Source organism: Marmota marmota, unplaced genomic scaffold (assembly GCF_001458135.2).
Source record: "Marmota marmota marmota unplaced genomic scaffold, marMar, whole genome shotgun sequence".
NCBI classification, from domain to species: Eukaryota; Metazoa; Chordata; class Mammalia; order Rodentia; family Sciuridae; genus Marmota; species Marmota marmota.
In genome coordinates this window covers 2,848,775-2,866,690 of record NW_025999894.1, presented here as the reverse complement: position 1 = coordinate 2,866,690, position 17,916 = coordinate 2,848,775, and the positions used below count along the sequence as shown (strand labels likewise).

The following is a 17,916-nucleotide window of genomic DNA, read 5'->3' as shown; positions in this document are numbered from 1 at the left end:
AGCTTAGGTTTATTCCTGGTTTCTAGTCCCCTGGCTTCTCCTGTCAGCCAGGCCTTTCCCAGTGTGATACCTCTCAGCAGTTCAAGCTACACTCTGTGCCTGCAGTTTCCTGGATGTGGAGGGCGGCTTTTGGGAACCGACACCTTATTGTTTTGATTCCCTCCACTAGCCCCTCCTCCGAGAGCTGGCGAGATAGGTTTGGTTTTCGCTGCTGGTGGGAGGGGGGGAGTTGGAGGTCAGGTGCCTTTACCTTTCCCCACGCCTCTATTCACGCTCACTCTATTAATCACGCGGAAAGCCAGGGAGAGATTTTATGTGATTTCCCCGCTGTATGGAAGATGGTCTAAATGACACAGACCTGACCTGTTCTATCGCTGAATGAGCTGCAATCTGTCGATAACTGGCGATGGTGACGTCAGCTCTCCAAGATGGTGGCCGCTGGCTTCCTCGGTGGGCTGACCGGTGTGGAGGACAGAATTGGACCGCTTCCGTCCCCCGTCTCAAACACAGAACTCAGCCCGGAGCACAGTGAGGGCACAGCCAGCAGGAGCCCACAGAATCTGCAGCACCGTTTCTCTGCGTTGCTAGCTCGCGGTTTCTAGGGACAGCGTTTCCCAGCGCGCCGCAGTCTCTAGCAGCAGGGCGCGCAGCTGAATAAACAGCTTGAATCTCCGGGCGGACAGTTCACTCGCGGTTGGGCCCCAGTAACCCATCCTTGGGTGATGGAAATCCTTCCTGTAGGTTTCGGTGCACCCCAATTTTGCTGGAAATTCCTAACAAGATAGCTTTTGGCCATGCTAACTCGTCATTCACCCACGCAGTGACGCAGTACATGGGGGTGATGCACTCCATTCGCCGCCATCTTCCCATCTCCCTATTACGAATGTTTTTATGTTCACGTCCAAGAGTGATGTGCAATGTTATTATATGGATTTTGTAGTTTTTCCTTCTTTTGAACATTTGAAATGATATAGTTGGCATTCTTTTTATTTATCTTCACAAATTGTGGAAGAGTTCAGATAAAACTTTTTTATTGAAAGTCTAATGGCCTTAATGGAATGAAATAACTAAAAATGAAACAAATCCTCTGAAATTTTTTGATTAATATTATAAATGCTAGTATGCTGAACAATTATATAAAAAATTAGTATGATGTAATTTAATGTCATTTTTTGTATTATTGTTTAAATTTAAAAATGTATATATTTGCCCAAAGTAGTTTCTAACTTGTATACACTATTTAATATTTGCATTAGTTATCAGTGGCTTTCTACATTTGAACTCCTGAATGTGTTTTTGAATTTAAAATAAACAATTATCAGTTATGTGGCATTTTATTCCTGCCATTAAATTAGTATACAATTATATTTAATTGGTAGGATTCCAACATAAAATACATAAAGAAATTTTTATTCCAAATATATTTAGAATGTTTAAATGTAATTGCAAGTAAATATTAAAAGTAAATCCAAATGGCATACTTCATTCACATTATTGAGTTTATTATGTCTGTTATATCAGATTATTATCAGCTGTAATTACACAGAGCTTCAGGAAATGATATTGAAGTACTGTATTTATAACTCTCCAAAGACTGAAAATGAATTTCAAGGGCAGATTTCGGCTATCAACTGTGTATGAAACTAATAGCAAAATAAAGCCAAGCCAGAAGAGGACTGTTAAAGAGAAAAGAGAGAAGTCAAGGGTTTGATGGGGGCTTGATGTTAAGTTGTAGTCAGGAAAGGAAAAGTTCACATAATAGTTCAAATATCTATGATCTTAAGAATGAGCATGCATACTGTCTAGTTTTGAACTATGGAAATCAGAGAAGTTCATAAGTTGAAATCAACTATGAACTCGTTCTTCTACTCAGTATCACTTCTGCAAGAGTCAGCCATGGCACATGGTTTACTGTTGTTTGCTTGCTTTTGTTGTTTTACACCATTTTGTGCTAGGCATGATTTACAACTGTTCCTTCACTTGTTGATAGACATTGGCTACTTTCTAGTTTTAGGATATTCTTGATAGGGCATTAATAAAAATCTTCTGCATGTGTTTTGGTGACTCCTCCTCTATATATACCTCTGTTGAATTTATACCTAAAGGAGTCTTCCTAGGTAATAAGATAGTCACATATGTTTAGCTTTAATAGATAGAGCCGAAATATAAGAGCATTCCATTTTACTGCCAGATGTGTGCTTCTTTAAATTGATATGCTTCAAAAGAGTTTACATCTTATTAAAGGAATATACCAAAATTTTCTTTTTGTTTGGCAAATAGATTATAGTGTTTTTACACAGCAACCACCAGAGGAAGAAATGGACTCAAAATCTTTTGATGAAATGGAACAAAGCTTGCTTATTCTTTCTGAAACCAAAGCTTCCCTAGTGAGCACCATGAGCCTTTGGAAACAACAAGTGTCTACAATAGCAAAGTTTCATTTTCTTACCTTGAAGCATGAGAGTAAATCACTGAGATCAGTATAAGTATGATTACCAATCTTCTGCCTGAGAAATTGTCTGTTTAAGGATACAAATTGGATTTACAATATTAAGTTTTTATATGTTGACATTTGTAAGTAAGACATAGTTTTGAAAGATTAAAATAATTTTACAATTTCAGAGAAGAAAAATGTACTTTATAGTAATTTCTTGGAAAACACCTAGAGGTTTACTTTTTTTTTTTTAGCACTAACATTTATTGTCACCTCTAAAAAATGAGGAAGTAACAAGTAACCCTATGTAATTATATAATCTTTGAATTATTGTCATTGTATCTTCCGTTTTAGCTTACAAAAATGTTTTTCATTTTTGTTTCGTCCATTAGTTCATTTTTATGCTTATTTTGTAAATAGCAGGAAATGTTTTTTTGTGTGTAAAATGAATCTTAAATTCTTAGGCCCAAGTAATCCTCTTACATCAGCCTCATGAGTGCTGGGACTACAGGTGTACACCACTGAGCCCATTAGGAAAAGTAAAAAGATTTATAGTTATATATCAGATAAAGAAACTGAAATGTAAAAAAGGCTATGTAACTGGTGGATCTGGGATCAAAATGAGATCTTCTCAGCTTAGTTTTAACCTCTCCCAGCACCCTCTTTCGAGGGTACTAAAAATTGGCTTATTTGGAATAATATAACTTTTTTTCATATACTGTACTTCTATCATGTTAGATCCAAAATGGTAGTAGGAATAAAACTTAATCATCAAGAATAAGATTATTATGTGTTTGAAATATGCTGACCTTATTTGCCTTTTTGACTGAAAAAATAAGCAAATGTCAATTAAGTATCTGATTTATTCCTGTTACTGTTACTGAAAGAAAATATTTATTTAAATCAGCACATTTCCATTTATTAAGTTGAACACCACTTTCATGAAATACCCCTGGGAAAACAATAAGAGTCTTAGCTCAGATTGTTATAATTAAAAACCATAGACTGGGTGGCTTAAAAAGCAGAACTTTATTTTTCCTCACAGTTCTAGAGGCTGGATGTCTGAGACCAGACAGAGTGCCAGTGTGGTGAAGACTCTCTTCAAGGCCACCATTTCACTGTGTGCTCACATGACTTCTTTTTGTGGAGGGGTTGTGGGGAGAGAATAAGCAAGTGAGCACATTAGCATGAACTCTCTTATTTCAAACACATAATGATCTTATTCTTGCTGTTTTTTTTTTTCAATAAGACACTAATTCCATCATAAGGCACACACCCTCTCATGACTTCATCTAATCTGAATTACCTTCCAGAGTTCCTGTCTTCAGGGGCTAGAGCTTCAGCATATAAATTTGAGGGGACACAAACATTCATTTCAAAACAGGGTTCTATGCTCAAGTACATTTAGGAAATATTGTGCCTTGTATTTGCTCAACTAAGTTGTTCATCAGCGTATAAGAACATATGAGATGTTCTTTGGTTAAAAAAAAAAGTTTTCTTTAATTTTGTTTAGTCTGGAGATTCTAAATAGTATTTGATCATGAATTTTTTTCTCATGAATTATTTTCTTATCTAAAATATCTATTAACTTATAGGGCTGGATTTAAAAGCAGAATTGTGACAACTTAAGAATGATTTTTAAAAAACAATTATGAGGTATCTAAAAATTATAAATTATAAATTTATTTAAGTGTGATGATCTAAGTTCTCCAGCCACTAGTGACACTTAGCTCCTTCTCTGCAAAGCATCTCTGTCTTAGCTATCTTCCAGGTAGGAGGGTGTTATAGTAGATTGTATCTTGCTTTGCCACCTGAGAGACACAATAGCAGTTAATGTGATTAAATTGTGATTAGAATGGAAATTAAAAGATATCAAAGTTTCATTGTACTTTTTTTTCCTTATACCTAAATATTTTTGCCAGTATATGAAAAGTAAATGGATAGGATAGAGAGAGGGCAGGAAGTAGTTCCTTCAGGAGTATAGAAACATAAATGTTTGTGGCAATGTCAGATTCTTTAACAATTAAAATTATAGGTTTAGGCCTCGGATTGTGGCTCAGAGGTAGAGTGCTTGCCTACTAGCATGCATGAGGCACTGGGTTCAACTCTCAGCACCACATAAAATATAAATAAATAAATAAATAAATTAATTAAATAAATAAATAATTAAATAAATAAATAAATAAATAAAAACAGAAGATATTGTGGGGAAAAAAAAACTACAGGTTTACATACCCTATAATAATTTAACTGTGACTCTGGTCCTCTCTTTGCTTCTACTTTTATAACTTGTAATTTTTTCATTCAATATTAGCTTTCTCTACAACATTATCATAAGGTAATTTTTGGTAGTAGAATTTTTTTTAAAGATTTCTTTCTTTGTTGTTGTTTTCTTTTATTCATTTTTTCAGTGATTCATTTTTAACCATCTGGGGTTTAAATCAATACAAATGTTAAAGAAGTTTTTAATAGATTTACATATTAATATACCTTAAGCTGTTTTCTTTTTTTTTTCCTCTTTCAGGTTACTTCTGCTTTTAATTTTTTTTGCAGTTCAGCTTTTTATGTTTTTTGTACATCACTCTTTCAAAAATGCTGTGGTTCCCATCAAACTTGTTCCAGACTTATATTTCCTAAAACCTGGAGATAAACCTCATAAATATAAAACAAGTCTGCTTCTTCAGAATTCCACTGGTGAGAGTGTGTGAAGGTCTGTGAATGTGTGTTGGCCAGAGAACGGGAATTGAGGGGTAGATCAATTGAGATTTGGATTTTAGAAATATAATTAAGGTATAGGCACGATCTACACAGAATCCACAAGAAATAAAAGTACTTTATAGATGCTGAGTGATGTACTACAATTATACTTAAAATGAAATTTTAAACTGAAAGTTTTAAAAATAGTCTATACCGCTTATGATCATTAAATTCCTTTTTTTTGTTGTTGTTGTTGTTGTTTTGTTTTAAGAGTAGCAACATTGTTCTCAGTATCATGTTTTACCTCAGAATTCATGGTGAACTAATTAAAGGTGAGAAGTGGTGAAATTTTCTTTAGAAAGAGTTACAGTATTATGCTGCTTATGAATGTTAAGCAATCCTTTGAAGACTATTTGAAGAATTAGTTAAGACAAATAATCATAAATATAAATATGTGGGAGTTTTTTGAATTTGTAGTTGTAGTTGAGTTTTTTGAATTTGCTGTTGGTATTCTTTCATAATTGTTGAAAATGAAAAGTTTTTTTAAATTTTTAACTAGTTACACATGACAGTACAATGACCTTGACATATCATACGTTTGAATCAGATGGGATATAATTTCTTATTTTTCTGAATATACAGGTTGCAGAATCACATTGGTTATGCAGTCACATATATAAACACAGTAATAATAATGTCTGTTTCATTCTACTATCCTTCCTATCTCCCCAACCCCTCCCCTCCCCTCCCTTCACTTCTCTCTACCTAATCTAGGGTAACACTATTCTTTTTTTTTTTCCCTCACATCTTCATACATGTGTTTTGTATAACAATGAAGGTCTCCTTCCACCATCCATGCAATTCCCTTTCTCTCTCCCTTTCCTTCCCACCTCTCTTCCCTATGTAAAGGTAATCTTCTTCCCATGCTCTTCCTCTCTTCCCCATTTTGAGTCACCCTCCTTATATCAGTGAAGACATTTGGCATTTGTTTTTTTTTTGGATTGGCTAACTTCACTTAGCATAATCTGCTCTAATGCCATCAATTTCCCTGCAAATGACATGATCTTATTATTTTTTAGTGCTGAGTAATATCCATTGTGTATATATGCCACATTTTTTTTTATCCATTCATCCATTGAAGGGCATCTAGGTTGGCTCCATAGTCTAGCTATTGTGAATTGTGCTTCTATAAACATTGTTGTGGCTGTGTCCCTGTAGTATGCTGTTTTTAGGTCTTTTGGGTATAGTCCGAGAAGAGGAATAGCTCATCAAATGGTGGTTCTATTCCCAGCTTTCTAAGGAATCTCCATACTGCTTTTCAAATTGGCTACACCAATTTGCAGTCCCACCAGCAGTGTATGAGTATACGTTGTTGCTTAAATAAGAACGAAACTGACATAGGATTCTGATCTTCAAAATATGACAACCTAATACAAAATTTTATTCATGTATGATCAGTTGTTCCTACAACATCTCCTGTGTACATAGTCCTAAGGGTCTTCAAAAGAGTATAAATTACTTTTTAAATCATGTACTAATATAATCTGGTGCTAAGTATACTACATAAGTTTTATTCTTTCTTGGGAAGATGTATTTAGGATAGACAGTTATTCTTAAATAGAAAATGTTATGTTTTGCAATTTTTTTCTTTCATTTAGAATTCTTGTTTTCAATTTTATTATAAATTTTCTGTAGCTAAAATCTACTACTGCATGAAGCCCCATTATTATGATTTTTTTGAAGTTTGGGGAATTGTAAATTGCAGTTACTAGCTTTCTTTTTGAGTTCATTTTCACTGATGTTTAGAAATTCTAGTTTTATCAAGGTTTGTTTCTTTCATTCTTCCATTATTATTATATCATCATCATCATTTAGTATTTTGAGAGTTTCTTGCCTATGTATCCAGTATTTTCCTAGGTCCTATTGATGATCCAAAATAAAAACCTTTTTCCTTTAGGAATCACTGGGCATTGTCTGTGTCATTGGATGATTTCTTACCTCCTTGCAAAGCACAGGTGGAACTACTGAAGCTACTTCAGTTACAGCATAGCTCTCTTTGCAACACATGTAGTCCTGCTGACAAGCTTTAGAGAAGAGTTGCATTAAGGCACTAGGTTAGGAGTAAAGGTAGTGTCACTTTATACCCCCAAACACCATTCAGTATGACTTTGCGGTTTGGTGTCGAATCTGATCCACCTTATTACACTATTCACTTACAAATTGTACTTTGCTTTGAATGATATGAATTTCTCTCAGAGTCACATTTGTCCTTCCTTGGATCCTGGTTTTTGTGATGATAGAGCAGATGTTACCTGTATTCATCAGACATGTCAACATAGATTTAAACCCTAAACAGGATTAAAATATTTCCCTTGGTTCCAGGCCACCTAGAGAATGTAGATAGAGAGCTGATTATGGATTTGAATATTTTGACATTGTTAAGTCAATTGGCATTTATAAAACTTGTCTGGCTGCCCAGAACACACAAAATTTCCAAAGGGAACAATGCTACCATACCCTATCTTATACCTTTCTAACCTTAGCAGGTTATCTTGTTGCCTATAATTGCCAAATAGATTGTCATTTTTACTGTTTAACCATATTTCATATGAGCATTCCAGGTAGCTTTTCATTGTTATTTTTAATAATTGTAGCAGCAGCTATAGGTTAAATTTGCAGTTACTAAGTGCCAGGTTCTGTTCTAAGCCCTATGCTTATTTTCAGTCCTTTAATTCCTATGACCACAGGACGTGAGGGTTTGATATGCTTTTTATCCTTACTTTACAAAAAAGGAAATTAAGGTCCAGAGCATTCGGTGAATTGTTTTAAGAATAGTGCAAGTGGTACAATTGGGGTTTGAATCCAAGTAACTGGCTCCAGAGTTACTGTTCTTAATCATGTCTTAGCTGATAAAGATAAAAAGTTCTCTAAAAAGACAGGGATGTTTCCAATGTTATTAAAAGTCTGTGGCTGTTTCTTCTTTAAACTGATTCCTTATTATTTGTTTTCTAATACCAGACTCAGATATCAGTGATCTTACTAACTTTTTTGCCTACCGGAACATAATGGTGACGATGTTTAATGACAGTGACTATGTTTCTGCTGCTCCTCATAGTGCAGCTTTAAATGTGGTGTATTCAGAAAAGGTAAGATTAATGCATGTGAACGTTACTCATTTAAAAGTTATAAAGGATTAAATTAGTCCTAAAATTAGTTATTTGTTAAATTGACTTCATTAGTTGGAAATTAGAATGTACTTTTAGAAATAACTGGCTGTTTGTTTATGATATATTTTATGCTGTGATGACTGATTAACATGAAAAGGAATAAGGAATTTTATTTTTATTTAAAATATCAAAATATCTGCCCATTCCTAGCTGTATTCACAGCTCTATTATCTGTATCTATCATGGAGTATTATTTCTATGATTTATTGAAGCATCCATTCTATACAGTTAATTAGAATTAGGTTACTTGGTGAGAAAAGCTTGACACATAGCAATAATTTATCCACTTATATAAAGTATGCAATAACTTTTTGTTTAAATTATAGGACTATGTTTTTACAGCTGTTTTCAACAGTACTATGGTTTATTCTCTACCTGTATTGATGAATATCATTAGTAACTACTATCTTTATCATTTAAATGTGACTGAAACCATCCAGATCTGGAGTACCCCATTCTTTCAAGTAAGCAACCACATATATAGATAAAATTTCTTAAGTGTATTGTTTGTGTGTATAAAATATAAATTAAAAACCAAGCAATTATAGTAGACAAAAATTTGTAGAAATTTATCCTGTGCTATCTCCTAGTTTTAAAACTCAAGTAGGGGATGGTTTAAATCAAGATTTGAGAGTCCCAGGATTAGTTTGCTTAAGGATTAAGGAGATTATTTTGCTACTGATATACATGGATATATGTGTGTGTGTGTGTGTGTGTGTGTAGATATTTGTTTGTTTTGTGTTTTTTGGGGGGGAGTAGGAGAAGTAGTACCAGGGATTGAACTCAGCCACATCTCCAGCCCTATTTTGTATTTTATTTAGAGACAGGGTCTCACTGAGTTGCTTAGCACCTTGCTTTTTGCTGAGGCTGGCTTTGAACTCAAGATCCTTCTGTCTCAGCCTCCCAAGCGGCTGGGATTACAGGTGTGCATCACTGTGCCCTGCTGGTACTGATATTTTTATAAAGCATAATTATATTTTACATTAATTATAGAAGAAAAATTAAGGTTACCTAAAAATATTATTTATTTGGAATTTAGATATTAAGATATTGTGTCAAGAGATACACAGTTCCCATAGAGTTGGGGTGTACCACCCTCTTGGCACATGGATATATTCATCAACTTGCAAGCCATTGGATGCTTTACTTTTGAATTTCTATGGCAGCTTCATTACTTAGGCCTTGTCAGTCAAATCACTGGCCACTAGTGATCAAGTCAACTTTCAACCTCTCTTGCCTGCCTAAATATAAGGAGTAGGGCTGAAAATTCCAACCCTGTAATCACATGGTCCATGCCCTGGCAATCAGCCTCAATCCTGAGGTTTATCAGGAACTCACCAAGGCTGCCTTATTAGAATAAAAGATTCTCTTATCACACAGAAAATTCCAAAGGATTTAAGAGCTTTATGTCAGGAACCGGGATGAAAATTAAATATTAAAACAGAATATTCTCATAGTGCTCCTGTCTATAAGGGTTTTAGAAGCTTTGCCTCAGGAACTGGGGGAAGAGAACAAACATTTTACAATATCATAGTTAATGACAGAGATTTTGGTAGCATTTATGGGAAGAATTTTAAGCACAAACCATTGTGATTATAGGATAGGGATCAGGTGGTGAAGCAATCAGGGAAGATTTGAAGAGCAACTGGTACCTGAAAACTAAAGTGGGAATAGTATTCTAGACAGAGGTAATAGGAAGTTCAAAAACCCAGAAGTGTGAAAGCAAAAGTACACAAGAAATATATTGTGTGTCCTAAGGGACATCAGTTTAGGGACAAAGAATGATAAGGCATGAAATAAGGACTTAGCAGGTCCCAGGATAAGAAGGGCCTTGAGTGTTGTCTTAAGAAATTTATACTCCATTCTGACATAGATTGTAGAAGCTACTAAAAGGTCTTTAAACAAAGAAGATTAATTATTTAAGAGAGTAATGCTTTAAAAAACTGCCTGAGCTATATTACGGGGTATGTTGTAGAAGGTCAAGACTAGTGAGAGCCCACCATTTAGTGGGCTTTGGAAGCAATTTGAGTGAGAGATTATAGTAGCTTGAATTAGGTACTAATACTGGTTATGTGAGATGTGAATAGATCAGAAAGTGAAAATGTTAGGACTTAACCTAGGCATGTTTGTAATTTCATCTACTTATGAGGCTGAGGAGGAATGATCACCAAGTTCAAGGCCAGCCTGGGCAGCTTAGCAAAACTCAGTCTCAAAACAAACAAATAAATAAGGACAGGGCATGTAGCTTGGTGGTGGAGTGCTTGCCTAATATTTGTGAGCCCCTGGGTGCAATCCCCAGTGCTACCAAAAAGAAAAATAAGTCAGGAATTGATGGCTATTTAGCTATCGCAAATGAGGATGACAGCCATACTTTTTACTTGGAAATGGGTGCTGGTAGTGCCAGGGCTATTCATCAATATCGATAGCAGATGAGGTAGGTACAAGGCAAGAACAAGTATCTGTGACTTTATCAACAAGGAAATCATTGATGGCCTTGGTTAAAGCAGTGAAAGGTTGGAATGTTATCCAAATTATAGAGGACTGAGATGTGAAGTAGGATGATCAAGGGGAGACAACTTTCGAGTTTACCTGTGAAGGGTTGAGAGAAGCAGAGCAAGGGTGTGGAGCAGCAAGCAGTTGGTGGAGGATCAGGGAACTCTTTCCCTTTGTTTCTTTCTTCCTTCTCTTCTCCTCCATTTCTTTTGTGTTCATTTGTATCCTGATGAGAATAGGATTTGGGATAGAGAAAAATTAGATCTAAGATGGCGAGCGTAGACAGAGGCAAAGCACCTCTTACATTGTGACAAAAGGGAAGGAAAACATGGATTGTGGATGAAGACACATTTTTAAATATGACAATCCGGTTTCTTTGTGAAGTCGAAGATTTTTTACTTGAAATAACACATTCACTTATGTAGATGATCATGGCTAGGTAATCCATACCCCAAACTTCTTTTAATTTGCTATAACCTTTTGATATTTTAAATTGGAAATCATATTGAAGATTAATTTGGTACTCTTCTTCTTTTTTTTTTTTTTTTTTTTGTACCAGGTATTGAACCTAGGGGTGCTTTACCATTGAGCCACATCCCCAGTCCTTCTTATTTTTTATTTTGAGGCAAGAGCTCACTAAGTTGCTGAGGGTTTTGCTAAATTGCTGATGCTGCCCTTGAACTTAGGGTCTTCCTGCCTCAGCCTCCTCAGTTGCAGAGATTATAGGCATATGCCAGTGCCTACTCTTCTTGTTATATTTAGACATGTAGACAAATATAAAATTTTCATTTTTAGATGATCACTGACACTGCAGTGAAAAGGGATTCTATGGAGAGTTTGGGGTTTAGAAGAAGAAAGGTAAAGACTTCAGATTCTAGATTCTAGTGCTAGATGTATGTTAAAAACAAGTGGCCTAACTTTCTTACACTGTTGCTTATTGTTGCATTTGTGAAGTGAGGAGAAGGAGAGTCTTGCATTTTACAGTTTTCAGTAATGTGGTACTTGGTACTAGTATTCACTGATTTGGAGAATACAGGAAGAAGAGTGATTTTTAAATGTTTTGTTGAGATGGAAAAACATTTCACTTTTAACCTACTAAATTGGTTGTTCTTGTGGCATTTTCCTGAGAAAGTTTTAGAAAGCATTTTGAATATCTGAATCTAGAGTGATTTCTGAATCGAAAGTAAATATTTGTAAGTCACCAGCACATACGTGATATAGAATTCACCAAACTTATAAATCTCACCTGTGGGTTTTTTTTTATTGTGAAATATTTCAAACCTACAAAAAAAGAATAGCCATATATATCTGCACCCAAAATGTTTCAAATGTTAATACCTTATCATGCTTGTTTTTAATTAATACAACTTTGAATACACAGTTAAGATTCCATGTTATCTCTCCCCAGTCTCATTTCCTCCTCTCCTCCATAGAAGTAATCACAATTCAAAATTTTGAAATAATCATACATGTTTTTATGATATTACTGCATATATATATATATATATATATATATATATATATCTAGAACTATTCCAAAGATCTTGCACTTTTTTCATCAAACATGGTTTCATAGCCATTTTTGAAACCAGAGAGAAAGACATAGGATTTTTTAAAGGTTACTCTTCATAGATGTCTTACTTATGTTCTAAATTCTTCTTTAATCAGGTTTTGTGTGATTGAATCCAACTATAGAATCATTAATTTCCACTTCTTGTAGAACTACTTAGTTCACATGTTTGTGGATTCTGTCCAGCCCTTCCACTGTCACATATATGAGTTTGAGGCAAATTCTGCAGTGTCACATGGCATGAATTTAAAAAATAGCTTTACTGCTACATGGTAAAATTCAGAAGGCTTGGGTCAATAAGAGGGTGATACACTGTTTCCACATCAAGGGAGTAGGTGCCAGGGCCTCAGTATCTGCCAGACACAGTGTGGGTCCTGCACTAGTGCAAGGTGCCTTCTCTACCTCATGAGAGTATGTTCTTAAACAATGTGGATAGGAAAGTGGCCTTGTTGGGGATGGAGGATGACATAGCACCTTTGGTCCTGTGTGATCTGCACTTTATTTACTGAACTGTCTGGGAAAGTTAGTTAACTCTACTTGGACATTGGGATCAGTAGAAGTTAAAATCTCCCTTGCTTTGGAGAAGTTCCTAGTTCTATAGAAAGCTGAGTTTAGATAAGTTTTTCCAAAGGGAAAAGGAGCACCTAAGATCCCAGTTAGCATATATTCCACACAACCAATGAAGAGCACCAAAGATCATCCTTATATATTTCTTATCATTGCATAGGACCACTGGTGGACATGCCAATTTATTTTCAGACTTATTATTTTATTACATGGTGAAAGTTAATTTGTATGCTGGATTATTCTGTGCTGTAGGTAAAAAAATAGTGTACAATGATTTGTGCAGTGTCATATAGCTATTTAATGAATTAGTATCAGGGTTAGTACTAGTCTAACACCTGTTAATAAACCTACTACCCAGTCTCTCATAGAGACTAAGCCTGGGATAGATATCCAAATGTGTTCCCTCAGAGGTTTTGATATTCTGTGATACTCTTTTAGAATGTACTAAGGTGGTATAAAGTGATACTGAGTTCCATTTCTTATTCTGTGGATGTCTTTCAGGAAATTACTGACATAGTTTTTAAAATTGAGCTGTATTTCCAAGCTGCTTTGCTTGGAATCATTGTTACTGCGATGCCACCTTATTTTGCCATGGAAAATTCAGAGAATCATAAGGTATGACTCAGTTTTTAAAAAATTACAGGTATGGTATTCCAATAAGAATTGTCCAAAACTAACCTATTTGTATGGTTGCAAATCTTATATAGAATTATTTCAGAAGTAAAGAATAAATAAATTTATTATTATAATAATTGTGATAATAGTTGTTACTTAAGTACTTGCTTTGTGCTTTCAAAATTGCATCCTCTAATCTTTATAAAGTTTTGAGCTAAGTTTTATTTTTCTACTTTACAAATCGGTAAATCAAAGATGGGAGTGTTCATGTAAGTTGCTCAGGTTGACTCAGCTCATTTACATTGTGAATGTGAAAACTGACTGTGATCTTCATGATCCTAACTGGAACACCACCCTTCCTCTCTTTACCTTTAGTAGAGTGTGTTGAATACACAGGCATTTCATTCTTGTTAAATGAAAAAAAATGGTGAAATTGATTGTCATAACTGGGGCCCGGGAAAAACTGCTAAGTATACACAAGTTCTTCGGAATTCCTCACTTTCTTCTCCACCTTTTTCTTTTGTCCACCAGGCAACTACCTATCTTTTGTAGTTTTTTTGGCTGTTTGAATTTCTCAACTCCTCTGTGTTGAAATTGTATCTTAATTCTCTGATAAAAATTTTTATTCTCTCAATGGATGATCTTAATTTTGAAACAAGTTTATTAGTTTACAGACTATGATGACAAATAAGTTTAGACTCATCTTTAAAAATTTAATAAAAATATAGTCTAATAAATTTTAATAAAAATTTTATTGAAAGTAAATTTCTTTAGTATAAATATAACATGATTCTTTAGGCAATTTAAAAAATAGTATTCAAATTTTTTAAAATATTTTTTAGTTGTAAATGGATCTTTGAATTAATTAATTAATATGCAGTGCTGAGGATCAAACCCAGGGCCTTACACATGCCAGGCAAGTGCTCTACCACTGAGCCACAACCCCAGTCCCAATATTCAAGTTTTATATTATGATATGTATCTTTATTATTTTTTAAAAAAATTTTATTGATTTTTAAAAAAATAAATGACAGCAGAATGCATTACAATTCTTATTACACATATACAATATAATTTTTCATATTTCTGGTTGTATATAAAGTATGTTGACATCAACTCGTGTCTTCATATATGTACTTTGGATAATGATGTGATAGATATCACATTCCACCATCCTTGCTAATCCTTTGCCTCCTCCCTTTCCCTCCCACCCCTCTGCTCTATCTAGAATTCCTCTATTCCTCCCATGCTCCCCCTCCCTAGAAAATATAGAAAAGTTAACAAAGATAAAATCTACAACCCTTCTAAAATTTACCAGACAGTTACATTTCTTAAAAGATTTTATTTTTTAGTGCATTGTAGTTATAATAACACCACTATTGTGTGGGGTTCATTTTGACATATTCTTAAATGCATATAACATAGTTTTCTCCATTTTAAACCCAGTACCATCTCTTTTTCCTTCCATCTTTTCTCCTTTTCTCTCTGCCTTTATTTCCTTCCTCATCCTATTGGTCTTCCATCTCTTATTTATTTAATTGGTACATTTGGTTAGATATCAGATTGGAATGCATTGTAATATATTAATACATGCACATGGCATAATTTGGTCAGATTTATTCCCCAGTTCTTCCTCTTGCCCCCCCCCCCTTGGTTCCCTACTTCTACTGTACTGTTCTTCCTTCTGTTTTATGAGATTCCCCTTTTATTATTTCTTTTTTTCTTTCTAGTTTTCACTTATGAAAGAGAACATTTGACCTTTGACTTTGAGGGGTTTTTTTGTTCTTAAATTTTGTTCTGGAGATTGAAGCTAGGACCTTGCACATGCTGGGCAAGTGCTCTACCACTGAACCATATCCCCATGCCTTTTTATTTTATTTTGAGACAGAGTCTTACTAAATTGCCCAGGCTGGCCTGGAATTTAGGATCCTCCTGCCTCAGCCTCCTGAATAGCTGGAATTATAGGCATGAACCAATGTACCCAACTCAACTTAATATTAAACTTTTAATTTTTTAGTAATTATAGATTCATTTTCACTTGTAAGAAATGATACACTGAGATCCTGTATACTCTTTATTCATTTTATCTCAGTGGTAGCATCCTAAAAAAAACATAGTAAAATTTTACAAGTATTGACATTGTTCAAGTCAAAATACAGAGAGTACTTCTATTGCTCTTTTCTAGTCACATACCACTTCCCTGCATTCCCCCTGTGGCTTCTGTCAAATCATTTGTCTGTTCCCCATGTTTATAATTTTGAAATTTCAAGAATGTATAAATGGAATCACAGTATGTTTTCTTTTTCAAATGGCTTATTTCACTCAGCATAACTTCCCATTGCTTTTTGAAGTTCACCAAATGTGTGTGTATCAATAGTCCATGCCTTCATAATTGCTTAGTATTCCACATCTGAAATGATAACAGTTTTCACTCCTATCAATAAAGTTGCTGTGAACATTTACATGCAGGTTTTCGTATGAACATATTTTCATTTCTCTAGGATAAATGCCCAAAAGATTGTATTCTGATGTTTAATTTCACTAGAAATTACCAATTATTTTCAAAAGTGGATATACCTTTTTATATTCCAACCAAAAATAATGAATAACTAAAGTTAGAATTGTACAAAATGACTGTATTTGACTTTTTTTGTATTTATATTTTAATTTACTCCTATACTTAAATTTGCTTCTGATTTATTGAACATAGCATTTGTCCATTTTCCCCCTTTTCTTCTTCTTTGTTCTGAGGATTGAACCCATGGCATCAAAAATGCTAAGCAAGCATCTACCACTGAGCTGTTATATCCCCTTTTCCTCTTTAACTGATTTTTATATTTCTTGGATCCTTTGTCTTACCCGTTGGCCTGTTCATATAATATATTAATTATTAAGAATAGATATTTTTATAGATGATAGAAATGAATAAGATTATTAGGTATTTGAATTTGTAAAAAATCTAAAAAAATTTAAGTAATGAGAGCATGAGAGAAAAACTGTTCTCATGCATGAAAATGCTATTTACATGTATTATAATAGCACCTTACAGTTATATACTACACCATCTTAATGTAAGAGTCTCAAATTTTCTGTGTACTAAGTTAAACATTTAATCTGAAGCTCTATTCAAATCCAGAGGGTATTTGGCAGTTTGTTAGTGTTTTTATTAAAGGTCAGTTTTAAAAAATGAGACTCTTTTTCTGTTTACACAGATTTCCATTCATTTCCACAAATTTTCAGAAGTAAGTACTTTGGCTCCTCATTGTTTGCACAGCCATAACTCCCATGACATAACCTCTTTTGCTTTGTTTTATTCTGATTCTTAAAAATCTCATTGAAGTTATTATATTTCACAAATAGTAAGCCACATTAAGGGCTAAATGGACTCAGTATTTAATGTCAGGAGTACTTACCTGTCGGCCTGGAATATGGAGTTTTTCTCTTGATATAAATTTAGGAGTTCTATAATAATTTACTAGTTTTTGTTTGTAAAATGAAATTATAATAAAACTTTCTTTTTTTCTCCTTTTTAGATCAAAGCTTATACTCAACTTAAACTTTCAGGGCTTTTGCCATCTGCATATTGGATTGGACAAGCAATTGTTGATATTCCCTTATTTTTTGTTATTCTTTTTTTGATGCTAGGAAGTTTATTCGCATTTCATTATGAATTATATTTTTATGCTGTAAAGTTCCTTGCCGTGGTAAGTTAACATCAGTTGTTCTCATGCTACCTATAGATAAAATGTTATTTTAAAAAATTAATTATATACATGACCGCATTGAGTAATGTGGAAATTAGTTTGTTAAACAAGAAAATGGAACCAGTGTTTAATTATTGTATATGATACATTTAATTAATTCAGTTTGTATTACTACAAGTGATTTTTAAAAACAATAACATCACCATTTTAAAATAATTTTTTAAGATCAAGGTGGCTTTTTACACAGACCACATACTTTGTGTAATCTGGAATATTTAAATGTATTCCTTCTGTAAAGTGTCTTTCTTGTTTTTTCTTATGCCAGACCATAATTTCACAAGGAGAAAGCTCTTTTTTTCCATAATTTATAACATGGCTTAAAATACAAAGAAAAACTCTTAATTCGCATTCATGTTCACATGTAAATGACTTGATAATAGACCTTTTCATTAAATGGTTTTTATTAGAAAAAAGGGGAAACACTGAGGTGAAAAGTAAAGATTTTTTTTTTAACCAGAGACCATTGTGGCCTTATATATAAGTCTGCCAAATAAAATAATGCTTTTCTTAAAACATGTTAATTTATTAAATGCAATATTAAATAGTAGC

General features: G+C 33.9%; 1 protein-coding gene across 5 annotated transcripts in view; it reads left to right on the top strand.

Moving 5' to 3' along the window:
• Positions 1-17,916, top strand: part of Abca5 (ATP binding cassette subfamily A member 5) — a 76,568-nt gene that overhangs the window by 44,281 nt on the left and 14,371 nt on the right. For all 5 annotated transcript variants that reach the window (XM_048795512.1, XM_048795488.1, XM_048795493.1 and 2 more), the window contains 6 exons: positions 2,281-2,482; positions 4,959-5,128; positions 8,150-8,277; positions 8,685-8,822; positions 13,490-13,603; positions 17,137-17,307. In XM_048795512.1, the coding sequence (XP_048651469.1) occupies positions 2,281-2,482; positions 4,959-5,128; positions 8,150-8,277; positions 8,685-8,822; positions 13,490-13,603; positions 17,137-17,307 (923 nt within the window). The remainder of the gene's footprint in view (positions 1-2,280; positions 2,483-4,958; positions 5,129-8,149; positions 8,278-8,684; positions 8,823-13,489; positions 13,604-17,136; positions 17,308-17,916) is intronic.